The sequence below is a fragment of the Scyliorhinus canicula genome, chromosome 26, assembly GCF_902713615.1.
Source record: "Scyliorhinus canicula chromosome 26, sScyCan1.1, whole genome shotgun sequence".
Lineage (NCBI taxonomy): Eukaryota > Metazoa > Chordata > Chondrichthyes > Carcharhiniformes > Scyliorhinidae > Scyliorhinus > Scyliorhinus canicula.
Window position 1 is genome coordinate 866,324 of NC_052171.1, and position 20,515 is coordinate 886,838.

The following is a 20,515-nucleotide window of genomic DNA, read 5'->3' on the forward strand; positions in this document are numbered from 1 at the left end:
GAGAAGCAGGGCCGGTTTTAAGCCTATTTGATCAATTTCATCAAATTGGGCCCAGGACCTTAAGGGGGGCCCCACGCCAGCGGCGACAGAGTTACCGTTTGAAACCTTTTCTGTATTCTAAGAGGAGCTATAGGGTAGTTTTTACTTTTGGGGAACGCACCGCATTACCGTCGACAAATCCTTCAGCCCTGCGCCGCCAAATCCTTCCGCCCAGGTAAGTAAGTTTCAAAATTTTAGTATGTCAAGCATTTAATGTTTTGTTTTGGTTAAAGGCGAGCATACTACACGAAATATAAACATACATCATTTTTTACTTTTGTAGAGTAGGGGCCCCGCCATCGCTTTTCTAATTGGGCCCGCAATTCCTAGCACCGGCCCTGGCGAGAAGCATCCCATGCAAGGCCAGGGGGGAGAATATTGATGGGAGGAAAAAGCAGCTTTAAAAAAAGGAAACGGCAGATCGTTGCCACGGCGTGGCGCTCTCCATCCTCAGTAAGCGCGGTGCTATTTTCAAACGCCTCCTGTGGGTTTCAGGAGGTGCAACATCTGCTGAACAAAGGAGCCGAGACGCGAGTTGACTTTGATTTGAGGGCAGTTAACCCATGGTGTAATATTGCCTGCAAAAGCGCCGGGAAAAGTCAGTGAAGTGAATGCACCACCAAGACTGGCGCTAAATCATTGCACCTCAGCACTGAGTTTAGAAAACTCAACATATTGCCTGGGCTGCAGGTGTGTATCTCTCTATGTATCTATTTATTAATGTATAAACCAATCTCTTGTGTCGTTCTGGCGGCCTATCAATTAATTCGTGTATGTGTCTCTATCAAGGCAATTGTAGTGTTTCTTCAATGTTTGAAATTGTGTCTCAATCTTTCTTGATCGCATAATTAAAGCGGTATTCGAGGCGGGAACATTGTGTCCTGCTGTTACTATTTCATGGATAGTTTTGCTGTTAAACTTGTTTTATTACGAGTGGTGTCAATATTGAAGTCAACCCAAGTTGGAGTTGAGAGGAGGCGGGGGGGGGGGGGGGGGGCAGTGTTGTTTCACGGTCAGGGTGGGGGGGGGGGGGGCGGAGGAAGTGAAATTGACCCCGAAATTGACAAGTAGAATTTGGGAAGAGGGATCTCAAAGGGAGTGTCAATAACGGTGTGAGAGAGACATCGATAACAAACTAGAGAATGAATCTGACGCGTATGTATCGTGAGTCAGAAAATTAATAACAACCTCGGTTGAAATCGCAACTGGAAAACACACAAGACATCCCCGCCCTTCAAAAAAATCGAACTTGTAAACAAAGGTATTTTATTTGTCTAAAATTAAGGGGTGGCGCTAAATTAGTGGCACATAATTAAATTTACTGGGATTTTTTTTCCCGGACTGATAAGACCCGGGTAAGTATGGGTCGCAAGGACTGGGTTTTTCTGTCTGTATCCTTTTCGAAGACGAGGATGGGGCGATGTGCTATTTTTGAGGGGGTGGGAGTCGTTTTGGAAACTTTGAATCCACAGCAGCCAACAGTCAGACATTGCGGATATTTTACGAATAATTGATACGCGCCGGATAGATAAATAAATACCCATCGGACGGATGGATGCAGTGAGTTCAGAAACTGTGTGTGATGAAACTTCGCCGCAGGCTGTGACATAATCGTATCAGGAACAGCAGGAGGTCCAATTATCCCTCACAGTTTTAATATTCAGCGTTTCATATGGGATATAAACTGCTGCCTGCTAATTGCGAGAGTGCATGTAAATACATAACGATTATTGTAGAGGAATGATTCAATCAATCTATTTATTTGTGCCCCCCCCCTCCAAAAACTACCACCGCCTACCGTCTGCTCACCTCCTGTGTGTGTGAAACCTAAAGTAAATCTTTGGTTGCAAAAAATAGGCGCACGCTATATTTCTTCCGACCTGTCCACTATCAGAACAAAATTAAAATTGTAGCTGAACGCTTTGTCAGATTAGAACACTTGTACTTTGGGATCCATCACTTACAAAAATGTGGTCCAAAAATGCTGTGTAAAACCCGAGTTATCATGCATTTAGGTTTCACATAATATTGTTGATACTGTGTGCGATCGGGTGGCCCTTTCTGTATTTTGAGTATCCTTAATTTCTCCTCTTGATTTCAAAAGAGCGACCAGAAACGGCCTCACCAAAGTGTCTGGAAATCTTGCGGGCGGCCAGGATGAGTTGACAGGAGAAACGAAACAGACTTAATGCAAGTTGATATTGAACATTTCAGGTTAGATTCATGAACGCGGTTTTGTGCAACGTGGGGGTTGGGGGTGAGGGGGGGGGGGTGGTGAGGAGCACAGATCGACAAGTCCATCAATGGGGGGAAAAAGGTGGCAAAACTCTGAGTGTCACAGTCTGACTGGGGGGCGCTGCACGGCACACCACCCCCATGTCAATTGTGAAAATCATTATTGTAATGTTAATCCACATTGTAGGAAAAATTACAAGCAACTGTCGGACGGGACACGAGTACTTGTGTAAACTTGCATCTGTTTCATCAATTTTAATGATCAGTGCATCTGGCCGCGCGACGTGTCGTGCGTTCCTTATCTTCATTGCGAAATTAGTATTTCGAGCTGATAGATTTAATGATCGTCCGTTTCAGCGATACTTCATTGAACCCTGTGCCACATATACCACACCGCATATCGGGACAGCTATCAAACCGCCCGATAATGTCCATTCCTCAATCATCGTGCAGAATGGACAGAATTGGCCGAAGGACCGGTCCTTCCTTCGGCGCAGAACACCACCAAAGTTAAAAGGAGTAAAAACATAAGATTGGCAACTCAACAGCCAGCTTGAGTTTTCAGTCTAGACTTTAGAATAAAAATGGAAAGGTTGAAGCACAAAGCCTGTAAGAAAACACCGTGATGGCGTCGGAACATGTTTTATATACAAATAAATATGCACACATATATAAAATATATGTATGCAAGAGATAAATATAGATCATATTAATAATATACTGTTTAAAAAGTTACAGATATTTTCTAAATTTCAAAGGAGGCGGCGATATTTCAGCAGATATCTGTAACGTTTACTGTAATGATATATTTCCGATATGTGGTTTGGATCATTGTTATCGCTTTCTCTCTGGCAGCTGGCTCGGCTCAGACAGGCCTGACCCGGCCAGTGTTGTGACCTGGCTGCATGTCCGCTGTCCCCGAGTAGCGGGCCGCAGACAGACGCTGCCTGTTCAGACCTGGGGCTCTGGCACACGCCTTCCTATTGTCCTCGGTCCTCACAACGGAAAGATTTCAATCCCGGCGGGAAGGGGATGGAGAGGGAGGGAGGGGGGTCGATTAGCATTCTCCACACCCACGGCCCGAACAGACAACTCCCATTCAAAACCGCCTTCCGATCGCGGCATTTTAACTCTTATTTAAACAATGGCTAAACTCCATTGATTACTTTCAAGCAGATTATTATTCACCGCTCCCTGGCTGGCAGCTGCCCCCTTTATTGGACTTCAGTCCAAACGCCTCATCTCACGAACATTGTCTCCACCAGCCAGCCAGACACAACCCAACAATTTTTTAAAATAATTTCTCCGTCAGGCTACGCAAAACCATCGAATTGTAATAAATGAAATATTCAAGACACCCATGAGTAATTGGAGCTGGAATAATTAGGATCACTAACATTTCGGATATATCTGCTGCACACGTTGCAGCTCTCGGGGCCAAAAAGGGTCACATTTCAATCCGGTAGTCAGGCTTCACTTTCGTTACTCTCAGAACTGTTCCGTTGTTCACGCCACCAGATGAATCCATTTACAGGAGAAGGCGAAGTTACTTTTCCAAACAAAACATTAAAATCGCAAATCTCTGAGATTTCCAAAGGGCAACCATTTAAATGAGTGAAAGACAGCTTTCAAACATTGATGTTATTTGTTGATGTTATTTAGGTGTTGGTGATGGTTCTCCAGGTAAAACAATACAAATAATTCACACCACATTTGTGTGTTAGTCTTTGGGAGAAGAGTGGGCTGCGAGCCAATGATCTGTGCCTTGACATTCCTCTGTTTTTACAGGGGGCACACTGTGAGTTGGAAACCTTCCCTCCGCGTTTCAGCTCCATTCGTTTTACAACAATAAACCAGATAAACCCTCAGTCCGTTGAGTGAATGTTGTAAATTCGGATTTGACTGACACAAAAATAAAACTCTTTTGGTGACTCTCTCTGTTGTGCCTCCCGATTTTATTACCACTTGAGTGAATTATCATTAATCTATTTTCATAAAGATGAATGTCAGTGAAAGAAAACTGATAGTTGTGTCTATGATAATTCTAAAGCCCTGGCGTTTACTGTAGTTTTATCGTGTGGTATATTTTGTTATAAAGAACTAACATTGATTCTTTGTTGTCTGCGATATTCTGGGGCGACCGTGTCTTGTACCCAATTTGTTAACTTCCGTCAAAAAATATCAGCTGGATCTGCCCCTTTAAGAGATCTGGGTGACAGCTGAGGGTCGCTCCGGCAGATGGTCTGTGAGCAGAGGCTCATTGTTTGTCACTAAATCTGTTTGCATACCAAGCGTCCCGTCCCACCCACCCCTCCTCGCCCTTGTCTGTGAACGTCTATCGCTCCGTGTTCAAAAGCGAACAGCAAGAGAAACGGCCCAACAAACCCAAACACACAGCATGGATACAGACACTCCCCGGTGCAACAGTTAAATTCAGATGTTCGCGAACACAGTCTTCAAAACGTGATGCCATAAATCAATACATGGGGAGGGGGTGGGGGAATAATAATAAATACATTGGACGGGAGCGATCTGGTGCCCTGGTTACTTGATCCCAACTCTGTTCTGTAGACCTCAGGTTCAAGTTTTGAATTATCCATTCCCACCACATCTCACTTAATCCCATCCCGCCTCATGCTCTCCTCTCTGTATCAGCGCCTCCTGACGAACGATTCTTCTGCTGTGGCATCGATCAGGGACAGTGAGCCGATCGCTCGCTAAATGCCCTAATTGGACCATGAAACGATTAAACATTGGAACCATTTGAAAGACGGAGAGTGTAACTCCGGGTTGTTGCAGTTCAAACGTTCTCCTCTCCAACATGTTTAGGAAACGACAGAAGGGTGGTATATCTGGATAAAATGTTAATTTCAATTTATCAGACTGATAACTTCCCAACAGCTAATACTGTGCGACGTGCAATATTATGGAAGCTGAGCTTCACAAAAAAAAACCTGCAAGAACATCATTATTGGCTGTTACAAATTACGATAAATTATCTGTAATCACTGAACCTAAATCTGTGACCTTATGAGATGGTCGATCCAACCTCTAACAAATATAAGGTTCAGTATGTATTAATAAAGTTGAAAACCAGTGTTTTGGGGCGGAAAGGAACTGAGAACAATCACATTCCCTCAAACGTTTCTTACATGCTTTAGGCAGAGATTGTTTCAATCGAAACTTCGAAAGTAATTCTTAAAATTGTTATTTTGGTTCATTTTGTGAAGTTGTTCAGTGGCAGCTCAGGTTAGTATGTCGGGCGAAGGTGAAAGGAGTTTAATGTCAGGCTGAAGTCGGCGTCAAACCGTTTTCCACAACCCAATCGGGTCAAAGTTTTATGTCGCGCGTCTCAACTTAATGGATCTTGAATCAATCAAGGAATCAGAAAGGCATCGCGGTGAAAAGGAGATTGAATTACAGGATTGAGAGCAGCTAACCCAGTGGAGTCGCTTCCCCAGGAGAAGTAGGAAGGAAAGATCGGCGAGTATAAATCTGGGTGTAGTGTTAACTAGCATGATGAGAGTGTCAGTCAGTGTAGGAAACAGAAACGAAAGAGACACAAGGAGACAGAGACGGTAACAGAAAATGTGAGAGTGAGAGGGACGTGGCAGTCACAAATACAAAATACGGGACAAGTGTTCGTTACTGAGACAAAAAAGAGGGTCAGCGAGAATGAGGTGGATGGGATAGGGACAGAAAGGTAGATAGTTAGTTTGACAGTAATAGATCTGGATGTAAACAACTATAAGCTGTGACACGGGCAGAGTGACAAAGAGAGAGACCGTGGCACAGAGAGAGACAAAGAGAATAACACAGATAGACAGTGCCAGATAGAGATGGAGAGAGAAAGTAATGCAGAGAGAGCGACAAGGCAGAGGAAACAACTAATGATCGGCAGTACAACAGAGTGTGAGAGAGATAGAGTCACACAGAGAGTCAGAAACCAGGACACAGACAGTGATAGAGACAGTGACACGAGTGGCAGGGAGAGAGAGAGAATAACCCAGACTGGAACAGAGATATAGAGTGAAAAACTCAGACACAGAGCGACAGGGACAGAATAAAATAACTAATGGCAGAACTAGAGACAACGACACAGATAGACTGAGATGAATGGAGAGAACCTGTGACACACATAGAGTCAGAAAGACACAGAGAGATAGTGGGAGGAGCAGAGAGAGTTACACAGATAAGTGACGGGATCAGAGACAGACAGTGACAGAGATAGAGTGACAGAGAGATTGTGGCAAATGACAGAGGCGGCGACAGGGACACCAAGAGAGGGAAAGTAACTCAGAGCGACGGGACAAAGAGAAAGAGTGGCACAGATAAGGATGGCAGGGACACAGAGGTACAGGGACAGAGACAACATTACTGATAGAGACGTGGACGCAGATAGTGACTGGGACAGACATGGCAACACCGACAGTCAAAGTGACAGGAAGATAGATTGAAAGGAAGGAACGGAGACAGAAAGACAACTAATGAAGGAGGGAGGAATGGATGGATTGAGAGTGCATGACCTCCCCAACAGACACGCGCACACAGTGGATTATAACACCCCAAACACGAGATCAATCTGCGAATTTTTGGATTAAGACTGTTTTAACTGACTTCCCACATTCCATCCCTATATTATGGTAATAACGTGCCTCCTATTGGTGACAGCTGGGAGAAAGGCGTGCATAAATCACTTACTTTATCCAATCTGAAAATAGCCAAGACTGATTCAGAAAGTATACATGCAGCAGGAACGCCTCCTCCACGCCCTCGGAGCTGTCAGTTGCAGCTCTGGCCCTCCCGCAAAGGGAATCATTCATTAGAGTCAGTACGTTGCGGAATGGAGCTATAGATGTCAGAGCCGGTGAGAGACTCCCAGGCCCCTCACCTCTCCATTTCCCCCGCCCTGGATTAAGGGCATTCCCTGTTTGTGTGTGTACGGATCAATGTCTCCCGTCCTCGGCAGGCAGATGAAGCTTGTTAGCCCGTGATCGATTCCTCGATGGTTTTCTGCTTGAAGGATGACAGCACCCAGAGGAGGATAAATCTCGGGAAAAAACTTCACTGCTAACCGCCTCAGCGAACTCTGGCATTGGAGGTCTTTTTAGAACAACTTCTGACCAAATCTGTGAAACTTGAACAGTGCGAGAGAAACGCGGCGCTTTCTATTCTGGGATTTCCACTCTTGAAGAATTCTGGAATCGTCTAATTTTTTCGATAAAAAAGTCTTAATTATTAACTATCACCTTAAATGTTTGGGATTCAGGAGCATTTACCTCGAGGAGGGGCTGATATCAAGGACAAATCGACTGGGAGCGGTATGGATGCTGTTCGATCTTGGGTCCGGACGGTTGGTGTGCTGGCTGCCAATGTAGCGGCACAGAGGTACAGTAAAGGACAAACTAAACTAAAACTGCGCCATAGATAGGCTGCTTCTCAGCTGAAATAATCGGGTGACAAGCGCATTGATCTCACACCAGCCGCTTTCACATCGTTTAAAAGCCCCGTCCACAGAGAACAAGGTGCAAATCACAGTAATGCGTCCCCGTTCAGTCCTCGATATTTCAAATTTAGCGGAGGAGACTTTGAGACCCAGGGTGTGTGTGTGGGTGAGAGTACCAGGGGGCGGGGGAGAGAATCTACTTGATGAAACTCGGAAGCGCCACTTCCATTTGCCCCTGTCACACTGCTCTCATCCCCTGTAGCAGTGTGAGAGATTTCTAATGACATGTAAACATTGGACCAGGACATGGTGTTAAATAACCGGTTAAAATGGGGCACTCCATGGGACTGGCCCGAGCACTCTCGGAAAGGCAAGGGCAAAAAGGCTAATGTGAAATTACTTTACAACCCTTCTGTCAGATTTGTTGGGCTGGAATCTTTCGCTCGGGTTTGGTGAATACCCCCCCCCCCCCCCCCCCCCCCCCAGGTACAGCAGGAATTAAGGACATGGGTACACTGATGATATTTTAAGGATACACACGCCTGAGTCGGTCGTACAACTGACAATCAGAAATGAACTATCTGACACAGTGAAGGGATAAATATGTCCACACTCAATCTGAAACAACCACCTGCACTTTCCAGCAACACTTATCGATTGTTATTTATGAAGAACAAGAGGCAAAATTCTTGAGGCCTTCTTCACTGGCAGTTTAAAAGACGTGTCAAAATATGATGTTTTAACCTTAAGAGTCCAGAATTTAAAGTGGGGTTGGCATCAGAATCTTTTATTCTCACTGCTCGATTGCCCACGTCAACTATTTTATTTTTGAAAAATCAAAATGATCTCTCTATAAAACCCAATAACACGAGACAGAACAAGAAGTCAGTAAGTCGGTCATTGGCACCCAACCTGTGTGTGGAATGCAGCAGAATTATTTACCCCACTCGCCAAATGCTCTCTGAGCCACTCCGTTTCCTTCGATTTCAGTCAGCATAAAAGATCCGCTGACTGCTTCTAACTATGAACAGGGGTGTGGAAATTCTCGTTCCAGTCTGCCTCTCAATCATGTTCTGACTGGATATTTCTGTTGTGATATTTATATTGCCTAGCTCGTTTTTTGGATAGAAATGTTTCCCCTTTCCTGACACCCATTCTCTTGCAGAGACGCCTCTTACGAATATGAACACCATCTATCTGTACATCTGGCTAATTATTATTTTTCAAAATATTGGTTGCGCCAGTGTCCTCCCTGTCCTCTGACCTATTAACCATTTCACATAAAATAACTTTAATTTCATGTATGGAAATAAAACCTTTATCCCTTGGTGCTGAATAAAAGCGCAGAAAGGAAGTATTTAAAGTTGAAATAATTAAGCCACCAGTGCGTGAAACACAGACACACAAACTGAATTGAATCATTTGAAAAGCCAAATTCTGACTGGGCCGTCATTCGTTCCCCTGTCACCTCTACTTACTATTTTAGCTGGTCCGATTGCCTTTATATTTCTTTAAAGTTGGTGAATGAACAGGTGATCGCCGAGTCCTGCCCGCACATTGTTTGCCGCATTTGTACTAATGTTGAACAGAATATTCCGTCTTGTATCTTGAAATGAAGTTGGCATTGAAACCATGTATGTTTGCACTCCGCGATTACTGTGCCTTCATGCAGTTTGGGAAGATAATCAGTGTTTCTTACCCTCTATCAACCCCCCCCCCCCCCCCCCTCTCTCTCTCTCTCTCTCTCTCCTCAGTGGCGTGGCTCTGGCCAGAGCACATTTCGAAAAACAGCCCCCGTCCAACTTGCGAAAGTCCAATTTTTTCCACTTCGTTCTGGCGCTGTACGACAGACAAGGGCAGCCAGTGGAAATCGAGAGAACCACTTTCACAGACTTCGTGGAGAAAGACCTGGTACGTTCAAGAAGGCAACTCACACCTTAACCTGAGCGACAAAAATCAATCACTAACAATATCTGGTGTTGGGCCATCATAGTGACAATGTGTGGGGAGTTTCTTTTTCATTAAGAAGCGGCCTGTTTGACCGACAGTCCAAACATCTTGGCATTTCTGTCCGTCAAACAACCCGCTGACACGCTCCAGGTTAATTTCCCCGCAACCGAACCTCTCCCGCCTGGGTTAAATCGCAACATTTCAGCTGAAGAAATGTTCTTTCTAGGTGTCAAACCTTTCAGATATTTTATCCTTGTCGTCTCAAAGACTAATTGTGATCAAATGGAGGGATTGGGGCCGCCATCCAGAAGTACCCTGTAATACAATTGGATGGAAGTTTAGACCCGGGAGTGATCGCCTCCGGATGATCATTCATTCGGAAGCTTTCTGTAATTTCCAGGGGATCGATCGGGTTTCACCCCCACAACCCTCACATCACAAAGTCTGACTCCGCTCCTGTTTGTCACTGAGTGCAAGCGAAAATCCCGGGCTGGGGATATTCCCGGCTCAGGAGAACTCAGCTCCCAGCTGTGATCTTTACACAGCTCAAATCCACTTTGCTATTGACCTGGGGATGAAGCGACTAGAGTCGGTCGGGGAGAGAAAGAAGGCAAAGTGAAGCTAGGCATTTAAAAATAATAATTCCTCAAGACCCTTTCACCTGCTGGCGTTGACGTGAATGTTCCCGACCAACCGAGTCGGGTCTTGTTTCTTGGATATCTGATAGAAAGTTTTGTGTTGCTAAGACACATGACCTGTTCAAATTGGTTGGAAAAAAAATAAGAGTTTCAATGTTGAAGGCTGGGCATTTTCTGTGGAGATATCTGGTGAAATGGATCAAACTCTCTTTAGTGCAGTTGTTAGTGAAAGTTAACTTGCGCGTCTTGGTCAGTTTCACGTCAGTTCCAAACCAATTTGGAAGGAATACAAATGTTTATTTGAAAGAATCAGAGAAATGTCAAAAGCTGGGCTGAGACTTTGAGTGTCTTATGTTGATTCTCAGGGTCCCTCCCGGCTTTTCCATTTGGGTGGGGGGGGGGGGGGGGGGGGTTAATCTGCCATTATTTTGGCTTCTGTCCCCGCACCAAATTCATCCAAAATCAAGTCGATGTTCTGACATTCATCCAGCCGGTGCTGCCGATAACGGGCAGTGGAGCCCCCCCCCCCCCCCCCCCCCCCGTTGAGGAATAACGGATGAGAACTAAATCTCTGAATGATGAGAAATCTCTCTTTCAGGAGCCGGGAAACGACAAGACCAACAACGGGACACATTACAAGCTGCAGCTTCTCTACAGCAATGGTAAGTCCGCCCTGGGCCTCCTGGCCACTTCACCACTTCATTGTTCACAGCGGCATGGTGCGCACAATGTCTGGGAGGGGGGCGTTGCACCACACCCAGCCCCCCAAATAAACAAATGCGGGAAGATGTGACAAACCGGGTAACCCGGAGCTGCAACTCCCTGGTTATTGAGTTGAACAATTTTACATTGTGAAGTTGGACTATATTAAGCTCTTTCAATTGGCCTCAATTCAGTGAGGAGCCGGGCAATATTTTAACTCATTCCAAACCCATGAACTTTGCACCGAGTTATAATGGGGAGCGTGCCGTTGACTCGTTGTGTGGGGGACAACAACCGGCTGTCCACTGGTTTAAACTAACGGCGGGACTGCGGGACCATTCCTTGTTTACTTCCCCTCCACCCAAAGTTGAGGTCATCCTGGAAATAGACTGGAAGGAAACGGGGCCTTTGGTCAATCCGATCAGAACCTCTCCCGCTATTTCCAGCCGCCGCGTTTCCCGCTGGAGGTTGCATGTACCGTGCTGTCATTTTAAACTCGCCAGTTCATTGCTTTTATAAACCCATTCTAATTGTTCAACAAATCGACTACGAGACCTGATGGAGAATATAAACTGCTGCATGGGATAGAACAGTTGTCTTCTGAAGTACAGGACTGCGGGCCACAGGGCCTTTGGACAGGTCCGCCGGCGATTTCAGACAGATCTGGGTCAAACAGACCTTGACCAACAGCCGGAATCGGGGGTGGGGGGGGGGGGGGGGGGGGGTTGGGCAGGAACCTCAAACCTCTGGATTTCCCCACCTCCTCTCGGATTGTCCAGATCAGTGTGAAGACAGCGGCGGGACCTCTGCGCCCGTTATTTTTTTTGTCGAATCGGTTACACGCGATTGAAAAAAAAGGTTTCTTGCTGCTAACGTGTTGCTTTTGTGCAGGTATGCGGACCGAACAAGACCTGTACGTGCGACTCATCGACTCTGTGACCAAGCAGGTACAGAAATTGATTGCCTTTTCGTCTATATGATCAATGGCACTCCAAAAGAGCAGAACAGAAAGCCCTCCAAAGACCTACCAATCTTACTACTCTGAAGGCAATTGAGTGGAATTGATAGGGTACAAGGCCATGTTGACGAGCCCTAACATCTAATATTGTCGACTAAAGGCTGGGCTGTTACAACATCACTCGTTACACATGCCAGCACAGGTTCTGACCTACCTCATGTTGTAAGGGGAAGGCAGTGGTACTGATGTTCTGGAAGGATGGGATCTGAATAGCGTCCATCATCCGAGTCTGTCATGTGATCTTGTAACCTGTAAGGAAAGAGCTATGTAATTATCAATATTATTTAAAAGTTGATCTGACCATAAAATAAGGGACGAGAAAACCCCTCAGCCCCATCAGAGAGGGATGTAAATTGGATGATAATTGGGACAAGTGGACACACGTTGAAGTGCTTCGTAGTTTAGTCTCAATTTCATTCACTCTTTAATAATCCGTCAAAGTTTGGCCTTGAACTTTAATTGTTTTTTGCGGAGCCTGTCAAAGGAACAACAGCAACTTGCATTTATCTAGCACCTTGACACAAAACGGCCCAAAGTGCTTCACAGGAGCATTAATTAGGAAGCACAATTTGAGCCACACAAGGTAATATTAGGGCAGATGACCAAGAACTTGGTCAAAGGGTGAGGTTTTTCAGCAGCACTTTTATATGAGGAAAGCAAAGGCAAAGAAGCGGAGAGGTTGAGGGAAGGAATTCCAGAGCTGAAGCCGAGGCATCTGAAGGCACGGTCATGTGCCAGGGTGGGATTAAAATCGGGGATGCAGAAGAGACCCAAGATTAGAAGAGGCCAGATATCTCAGATGGAAAAGCAAAAAACTTCCCAGTTGGTCCCGAGATTAACACCCTGCTGAGGGTGGAAAGTTTGCTTGTACAGAGAGAATCAGGTTCAGCTGTAACATCCCTACAGCCAACAGTCTCACTGAGTCATTGCCCAAACTTACTCTCAGCAAAGATGCGGGAGGAGCGGGCCTGCACACCAACTGTCAGCAACACTTTCAGAGAAGGAGCGAAGGAACATGGAGAAGGGGATGTTATCCAGACTGATATACAGCAAGCATCAGTGACTGTGATTCATGGAAAAGAAATGTACTGGCCTGACAGATATGTTTAGGTGAACTGTCAGTGACTAGCATCCTAATATATAAAATCAAAATAGGAAGTTTCAAAAACAAAGAAGAAATAGCTGCAAATTCTCAGCAGGCCAGGCGTCAGAAACAAAGACAATGTTTCAGATTAATGGTCTTTTATCACAACTACTCATACATATTCAATATTTTCAGTACGTGTCACTGATTGCTTTGCTTCGAGCCAACTTGGTGGCAATTGGTGCGATATGATACTTACCATGATGCAAAAATGATAAATCTTAACTTTAACTTGGTCATTTATTTTGTTTTGAGAAATAAAAAGCATGCCCGTGTTGCCCAGCACAGTTAATATCAATTATAAATGGGACAACATGCTTGGATTGAGAGAGAGAGAGAAACTCTCTCTACTCTGCCCTAATAATGTCTAACTTTCCAAGCACACATCCCTCCGCAGTTCCAGTGTGAGTTTCTGCCATTTCTATGCCAGCAATGCCTGGAGCCACTCTGGGTGAGATTGCCACTTTGTGATGTTGGCTCACATCCGCGAGGAACTGGGCTGCGACTCCCCCAAAACGCATTTCACTTGGGACCCTTCCAGCCAACAGTCAGACAGATCTCATTTCACTTGGGGATGGTTATAGCTGACAGCAAGAGGAAATTTTCATCCGATCAGTCTGGGTTGAACTGGAACCCAGGTCTCAGAGGTGAAAGGATAGTGTCTAAGCCACTGAACTACCGAGTCCCCGAAGTGTTAGATACATTTAACAGCTGTGTACATTATCCCCTGACGTCAACAAGAAAAAGTTCTGCCAAGCTGCTGAAGGGAAGCATCAGTCACTGATTGTAAACCTCTGATCCATATATTTGGTCAAATTTGAATCAATTTCAAAGTCCTCTTAATTCATCTATTTCACTTATCGAGTAAGAGTTTGCAGTGTTACTTTACAAAAAATGGGTCAGACCCCGTTTGGTCACTAAACAATTGGAAAGGTGCCATTGGCAATGCAAAGGCACAGAGACAGACAATCAACATTATTCCAGGTACTGTATCAAGGTATTTAGGTTTTCAGGAAATGCTTAGAAAGCTGGGCAAATATTCTGTGGAAAAATTAGTGTAAAGAAACCCAAATTATTTTTTTAAAACATAAAGGAAATTGACAAATTGAGCCATTCAAATAATTCACTTCTGTGAAGAATTCAAAGATCAGGGACAGACATGAAGAGGAAGGTCAGGCAAGGCATAGCTCACCTTAAGGAGACCTGAGCCACGGAACAAGGTATCAGGGAACGACCTTGAAGCAGGCAAAGACGTGATTCGATGTATTTCTGCAGATAGAAAGGATTGGAGGATTTGATGGGAACGATGGGCTAGCTGACTACGACCCCAAAGGATTTCTCCTATTGTTAATTATCGTTACCTTCTCTGTGCTTTCGAGGTTACCAACCCTTCTCTAACTTACATTTCAGCCGATAATCTACGAGGGTCAAAATAAAAACCCTGAAATGTGCCGGGTGCTTCTCACGCATGAAGTGATGTGCAGGTAAGAAACGGCTATTGGCAGATCAGCTACCTTTTGTCTTGTTCTTTGGTTGTGGCATGCTTCTCAATATCCCCTATAATTTGGAGTTACTCTGAATCCATTCCAGATACACGAATAAAACACTCTGGCTGAGCATCCTGCCGTATTACTGAGTCAAACCTGTGCTGGGAAAGTTTTAAATTCTCTGGACCAATTATCGCACAGTGATGGTATAAGACTGGTTTAGAGACAATAACCTCTTAAAGCAGACTGTGTGTGAACTTTCTGCTTGATGAATTTCCAGGCTGATTCATTGATGTGTCATCTCACTGGTTCTAACAGAGTAAGGCAATGGCATCATGTAGGCTGTGATGTGCACTTTGCGATGTGCGACCCTGCACTCAAACTGGCTTCCAGTTAACCCACAACAGAAGTGCAAACTGGAGCAGAATCACATTGCTGTATTTGATGTTTTCTGGGGTCAGTTTAACAGGGACGCTGTTGATTCAGTGTAAAAAGTGTAAAACTAGCGCCCGATCCGACCTTGTCAATTCCTGCTGAGTGGGTTAGATTAAAATGACTTTCAAAATTCAGTTTTAATCGACAGAGGTGAAATCTAGTTGAAACCTTGGAATGATTTCAGAACTAACTTCCGTTTCAATATAAGATCATAACTATAGTTGGTGAGTCCCGTCTTGCACATAGTGTCTTTATCTCGTGTTCTGGTCCCTTTCAAGTAGAGGCAGAGTAAATGTGTCAAGCTCTAACTTCCTTTCATCATCCCAAGGTATACAGGCTTTTAAAACAGACGCTTTGCATCACCCACCATTCATTCTGGATTCACATTGTGTTTTCTCATTACTCTTCACATTTCGGTGGCTTCCGCACACGAGGGCCTTGGATGTGAAAACCTTTCCATCTGCTATCTAATCTCTTCTATTTGCTGATATTTTTAAAAATTCATTTTACGGGTGTGGGCGTCGCTGGTTAGGCCAGCATTTATTGCCCATCCATAGTTGCCCTTCAGAAGATGCTGGTGAGTTGCCTTCTTAAACCGCTGCAGTTCTTGAGGTGTAAGTACACCCAGAGTTCTAGGGTGTTGCCCCAACGACAGTGAAGGAATGTTTCCAAGTCAGGGTGGTGAGTGACTTAGAGTCATAGATGTTAGGGCAGCAGTGGTTAGCGCAGCTGCCTTATGGCGCTGAGGTCCCAGGTTCGATCCCGGCTCCGGGTCGCTGTCCGTGTGGAGTTTGCACATTCTCCCCATGTTTGCGTGGGTTTCACCCCCCCCCCCCCCCCCCCACACAACCCAAAGATGTGCAGGGTAGATGGATTGGCCACACTAAATTGCCCCTTAATTGGAAAAAAAATGAATTGGATGCTCTAAATTTATTTTTTTAAATAGTCATAGATGTTTGCAGCTTGGAAACAGGCCCTTTGGCCCAGCTTGTCCATGCCCACCCAGTTTCTTACACTAAGCTAGTCCCACTTGCTCGCATTTGGCCCATATCCCTCTGTACCCACCCTGCCCATGTAATTGTATAACTGCTTTTAAAAAGTCAAAACTGAACTCGTCTCTTCCAAGTGCCTCTGGCAGCCTGTTCCAGATGCTCACCACACTCTGTGTGAAGAAATTTCCACTTTGGTCTCTTTTCTATCTCTCTCCTCTCACCTTAAACCTATGCCCTCTATTTCTGGACTCCTCTACTTTGGGAAAAGTTGTTGACCATCTACCTTATCGATGCTCCTCATTATTTTATAGACCTCTGTAAGATCACCCCTAAGCCTTATACACTCCAGGGAAAGCAGTCCCAGCCTATCCAGCCTTTCAATATAACTAAGACCACCAAGTCCTGGTAGCATCCTCGTAAAATCTCTTCTGCACTCTTTCTCGTTTAACAATATCCTTCCGATAATAGGGTGACCAGAACTGAACACAGTATGTGGTCTTGCCATTGTCTTGTACAACTTCAACAAGACATCCCAACTCCTGTATTCAATATTCTGACCAATAAAACCTTGCATGCTGAATGCCTTCTTCACCACTCTGTCCACCTGCGACTCCACCTTCAAGGAGCAATGAACTTGTACCCCTAGATCTTTTTGTCCTGTAACTCTCCCCAACTCCCTACCATTAACTGAGTAGGTCCTGCCCTGATTTGATCTACCAAAATGCATCACCTCACATTTATCCAAATTGAACTCCATCTGCCATTCATCGGCCCACTGGCCCAAGGTCAAGATCCTGTTGTAATCTTATATAACCGTCTTCACTACCCACTATGCCATCAATCTTCGTGTCATCTGTAAACTTACTAACCACTTGGAGAGGAACCTCCAGGTGGCGGGGTTCCCTGGGTATCTGCAGGTATCAGAGTTTCTCTGTGTTTTCTGCACCTATCAATATTGAATTGAAAAACTGGTTAACACCATAATGTAATGAAGCCAACCGTCAGTTTAATCATTGATCTGATGGAGTTGGCTGAAGTAAAAGTAGAAGGGGAAACAATTGGCGGCAACCACTGGGTTGTGGAGAGGGACAAAAATCCCTCTCCAAAAAGGGTATTACAGCTTGAAAAGATGTGATCAGCACGATCTATCCTCAATTACCTTTATTTTCCTGTGAACTTCCCAACACAAACCTGGTCAAAATTAACACTAGGTGGTCATCTCAGAATCATCTGCTTTCTCAAAATGTTTGAAAACAAGGATGCATGTCGCCCTAAGTTATAAAATGCACCACCAAGTGTGACACTGAGCTCCACACATCCTGAATCTCTGTAGTGTGACCGGTGCTCAATCAGTCCATTATAGTTGAGGCATCAATATAGCCACTAGAATTGATGTCAGCAGGTCTATGTGTTGCTGAGTGGAGGATGAGACTTCCCTGTTATGGTGCTATAAGTAAACCTGTTTGCAAAGACGCTGCAGATTCACATCGGAAGAGCAGCTATTTGGGTGAGGTATCACAGGTGTGGAATTGTGCATTTGCTCACCAGCACCTTGGGGAAGGGGAAATTGCAGAAAAACAAAGACAAAGGGTGAGGCGCACTCCTAGAACCAAGAAAACACAACTGATAATTTAACTACCCCTCCCCCTACCTCTCATCATATTAATGTGAAAATCAAAAAGTATAATTCACAGGTGCAAAATAACACTTAATGATGAGAGGCAGTGTAGTGGAACTCATTGGCGACATGCTGTAGCCCAATCAGGTGCTGTGCACCCAGAGAACAAACAGAGTGGCTCCTGCTCTCCAGGGAAAGGTCTGTGCCAGGTGCTGTGAGACAGACCTCTAACTGAAACACTCGCACACTTTGGGATCTGGGATGATATTTCACAGAACGTTCACTCCCCCGTGTGTTAGAAGGGTCTGCTGAATTTGAAGATGAAATCACTTGACTGTGTCTTTGTGATGCAATATTGAACAATGTTTCCCAGGGAGTGGCCGCAACTCGCTGGTCACTTTGTCATATGGAAGGTCAACAGGCTCCTTCTGGTATATTTTCCATATAAAATACCTGCTTCCCAAGGTACCTCTTCCTCACCACATTAATCTGAGTCATTGACTCTGGATGCAAGTCCCTTTCTGTTTGGTACAGTATCTAGCCTGGCACTCCAATACTGAGGGTGTCCTTCAGTGTTGAAGTGTCACCCTTCAGATGCAATATGATCGGATCTGAAGCCCCATCTGCTTGTTAAAAAAGCTCACGTAGATGTTTAATCTCCCACATGACTTTAAGAGCAGAAATAAGTTCTCCTGGTTTGTAGGTAATATTCTTCCCTCAACCAACATCACCACAAGAGTATCTATCTCATTGTTGTTTTCTGGGGTATTGCCATTTTAAAACTGACAATTGGATTTTCCAGCACAACAGTTGTTGTATTTGAAGATAATGTATTGAGTGCGAAGCATATTGAGATGGTTCTGAGGATGTGATAAAGAGGTTTGTAAACTGTACTTTGTTCTTTTTTAATGACCTGTGACTCACTGGGCTGAGCCCCCCACCCACTTTATGTTGATTTTGGAGAGGGCCGAGCTTTCGGGGAGCTGACAATTTGGCAGAAATTGCCTTGTGAAGCTAATAGTTTCCTTTACATACTTAAAACAGGGAAGGGAAGAGAGTTGCACCATTTTCATTCTTGCAGGCAGATTAAAGATTGAGTCTCTATCAAATGAATGGAAACCTAGTAGGGCGGGGGGGGGGGGGGGGCGCTCAGGCAGACTGCAGGCAGAAGGGGCTCTAAGAGGTCTGCAGATCTTCCAGGTAAGTGTTCTAGCCTACTCAAGAGACACTTGTTTGTTATTTACTACTGACACTTTGGCCTTCAAGCAAATTTATTTCCATTGTTTCCGAGTTTCATTGATTTACACCAGGGAATTTCTGATCCGGATTTTTCCAAACTGATGTGTTGAAAGAAAAGAGGCAGAGCTGCAGATTAGTCAGGCTGTCTGAGAGACTTTCCACACTGTCTTGTGAGCACCTGCACACCTCCTAAGTTTGGTAGATGGGTTCAAAATGCTTGGTGACACCACTGCAAGATGTGTGAATGCCTGGCCAACCATTTTACTGGAAGATTCTTCAAAAGCATTTCAGCAGGAATTATGTCATCCTGTACTTGGCACTGCAAGGTGCAAGGCACTTGGGATGTGATAGAGAGACATTGTTACCTATTGGACCACACCTGCCAAGATCCCTACATCTATTTCTTTGGGCCTAACTGGGAAAGTTGATGGGACCTGTCCTTTCAGGACTGTGGTTCAGCAGAAAGACAGCTGCTGCACCATCTGCAGTCAGCAGACATGTAGCGCAGGCTATGTACAGCTTAGACACGCGCACAGTCAGTAACAGTCAACAATGGTCTGAAAACTGGCTGCACCTTCTACCAGGCAGGACTGACTATGGGATGGTGTTGGTGAGCAACACAGAGGACAGCATTCCACAAAACAACAGGTGTATTTATGCAATGCATTTGGATCTGAAATTGATACTGAGGTGCAATCAAACAAAAAGAAGGCACAAATTCACAAGTGTCACATGCAATACTATCTCGTACTCAGTACTAGAATAATTAATATAAGTAAAGGCTCACACGTCTCCTGGACCCGATGCCCTGCATCCTAGGATATTAAAGGAATGGCTGCAGGGATAGTGGATACATTGATAGTAATCTTCCAAAATGTCTGAGGTTTTGCAAAGGCCCCAGCAGAACGGAAAGCCATAAATGTAACATCATTATTCTGGAAAGGAGGAAGACAGAGAGCAAGAAACTATCAGCCAGCTGGTTGAACATCTATCATTGGGAAAATACTAGAATCATTATTAAGGAGGTAGCAGAGGGACAGTTAGCAATTCATAATACAATCAGGCAGAGCCAACATGCTTGTGAAAGGAAAATTGTGTTTGACAAAATTGTTGAAGACGTAACAAGTAGGGTGGATAAAGGGAAACCAGTAGATGTAGTACATTTGGAGTTACAAAAGAAATTCATTCAGGTATCAAATAAAAGAATACTGTACAAGATAAGAGCTCACAGTGTAGGTGGTGATTATATTAAGTTTGATAGAGTATTGACTAACAGGAAAAACAGTCATGATGAGGAGACGCCAGCTTTGGACTGGGGTGGGCACTGTAAGAAGTCTTACATCACCAGGTTAAAGTCCAACAGGTGTATTTGGAATCACTAGCTTTCAGAGCACAGCTCCTTCATCAGGTGAGGAAAAACAGTGTGAGGCAATTGATCATTTTCAAATTGGGAAGTTGTTATGAGTGCAGTATCACATGAATCAATGCTGGGGCCTCAACTGTTTACAATCAATGTTTATGACTTGGATGAAGGGACTGACTCTATTGGACCCATAATTGCTGATGATATAA

General features: G+C 44.7%; 1 protein-coding gene across 8 annotated transcripts in view; it reads left to right on the forward strand.

The window, feature by feature from the left end:
- Positions 1-574: 574 nt before the first annotated feature.
- LOC119957394 (transcription factor COE2) overlaps positions 575-20,515 on the forward strand; it is a 294,554-nt gene continuing 274,613 nt past the window's right edge. For 4 of the 8 annotated variants that reach the window (XM_038785420.1, XM_038785422.1, XM_038785415.1 and 1 more), the window contains exons 1-5: positions 7,529-7,662; positions 9,475-9,631; positions 10,907-10,970; positions 11,902-11,957; positions 14,583-14,656. In XM_038785420.1, coding sequence (XP_038641348.1) covers positions 7,529-7,662; positions 9,475-9,631; positions 10,907-10,970; positions 11,902-11,957; positions 14,583-14,656 — 485 coding nt within the window. Of the gene's footprint in view, positions 730-1,161; positions 1,301-2,143; positions 2,254-6,497; positions 7,663-9,474; positions 9,632-10,906; positions 10,971-11,901; positions 11,958-14,582; positions 14,657-20,515 lie in introns of those variants that run through there. The other 4 variants (XM_038785416.1, XM_038785419.1, XM_038785418.1 and 1 more) reach the window with 4 other exon arrangements.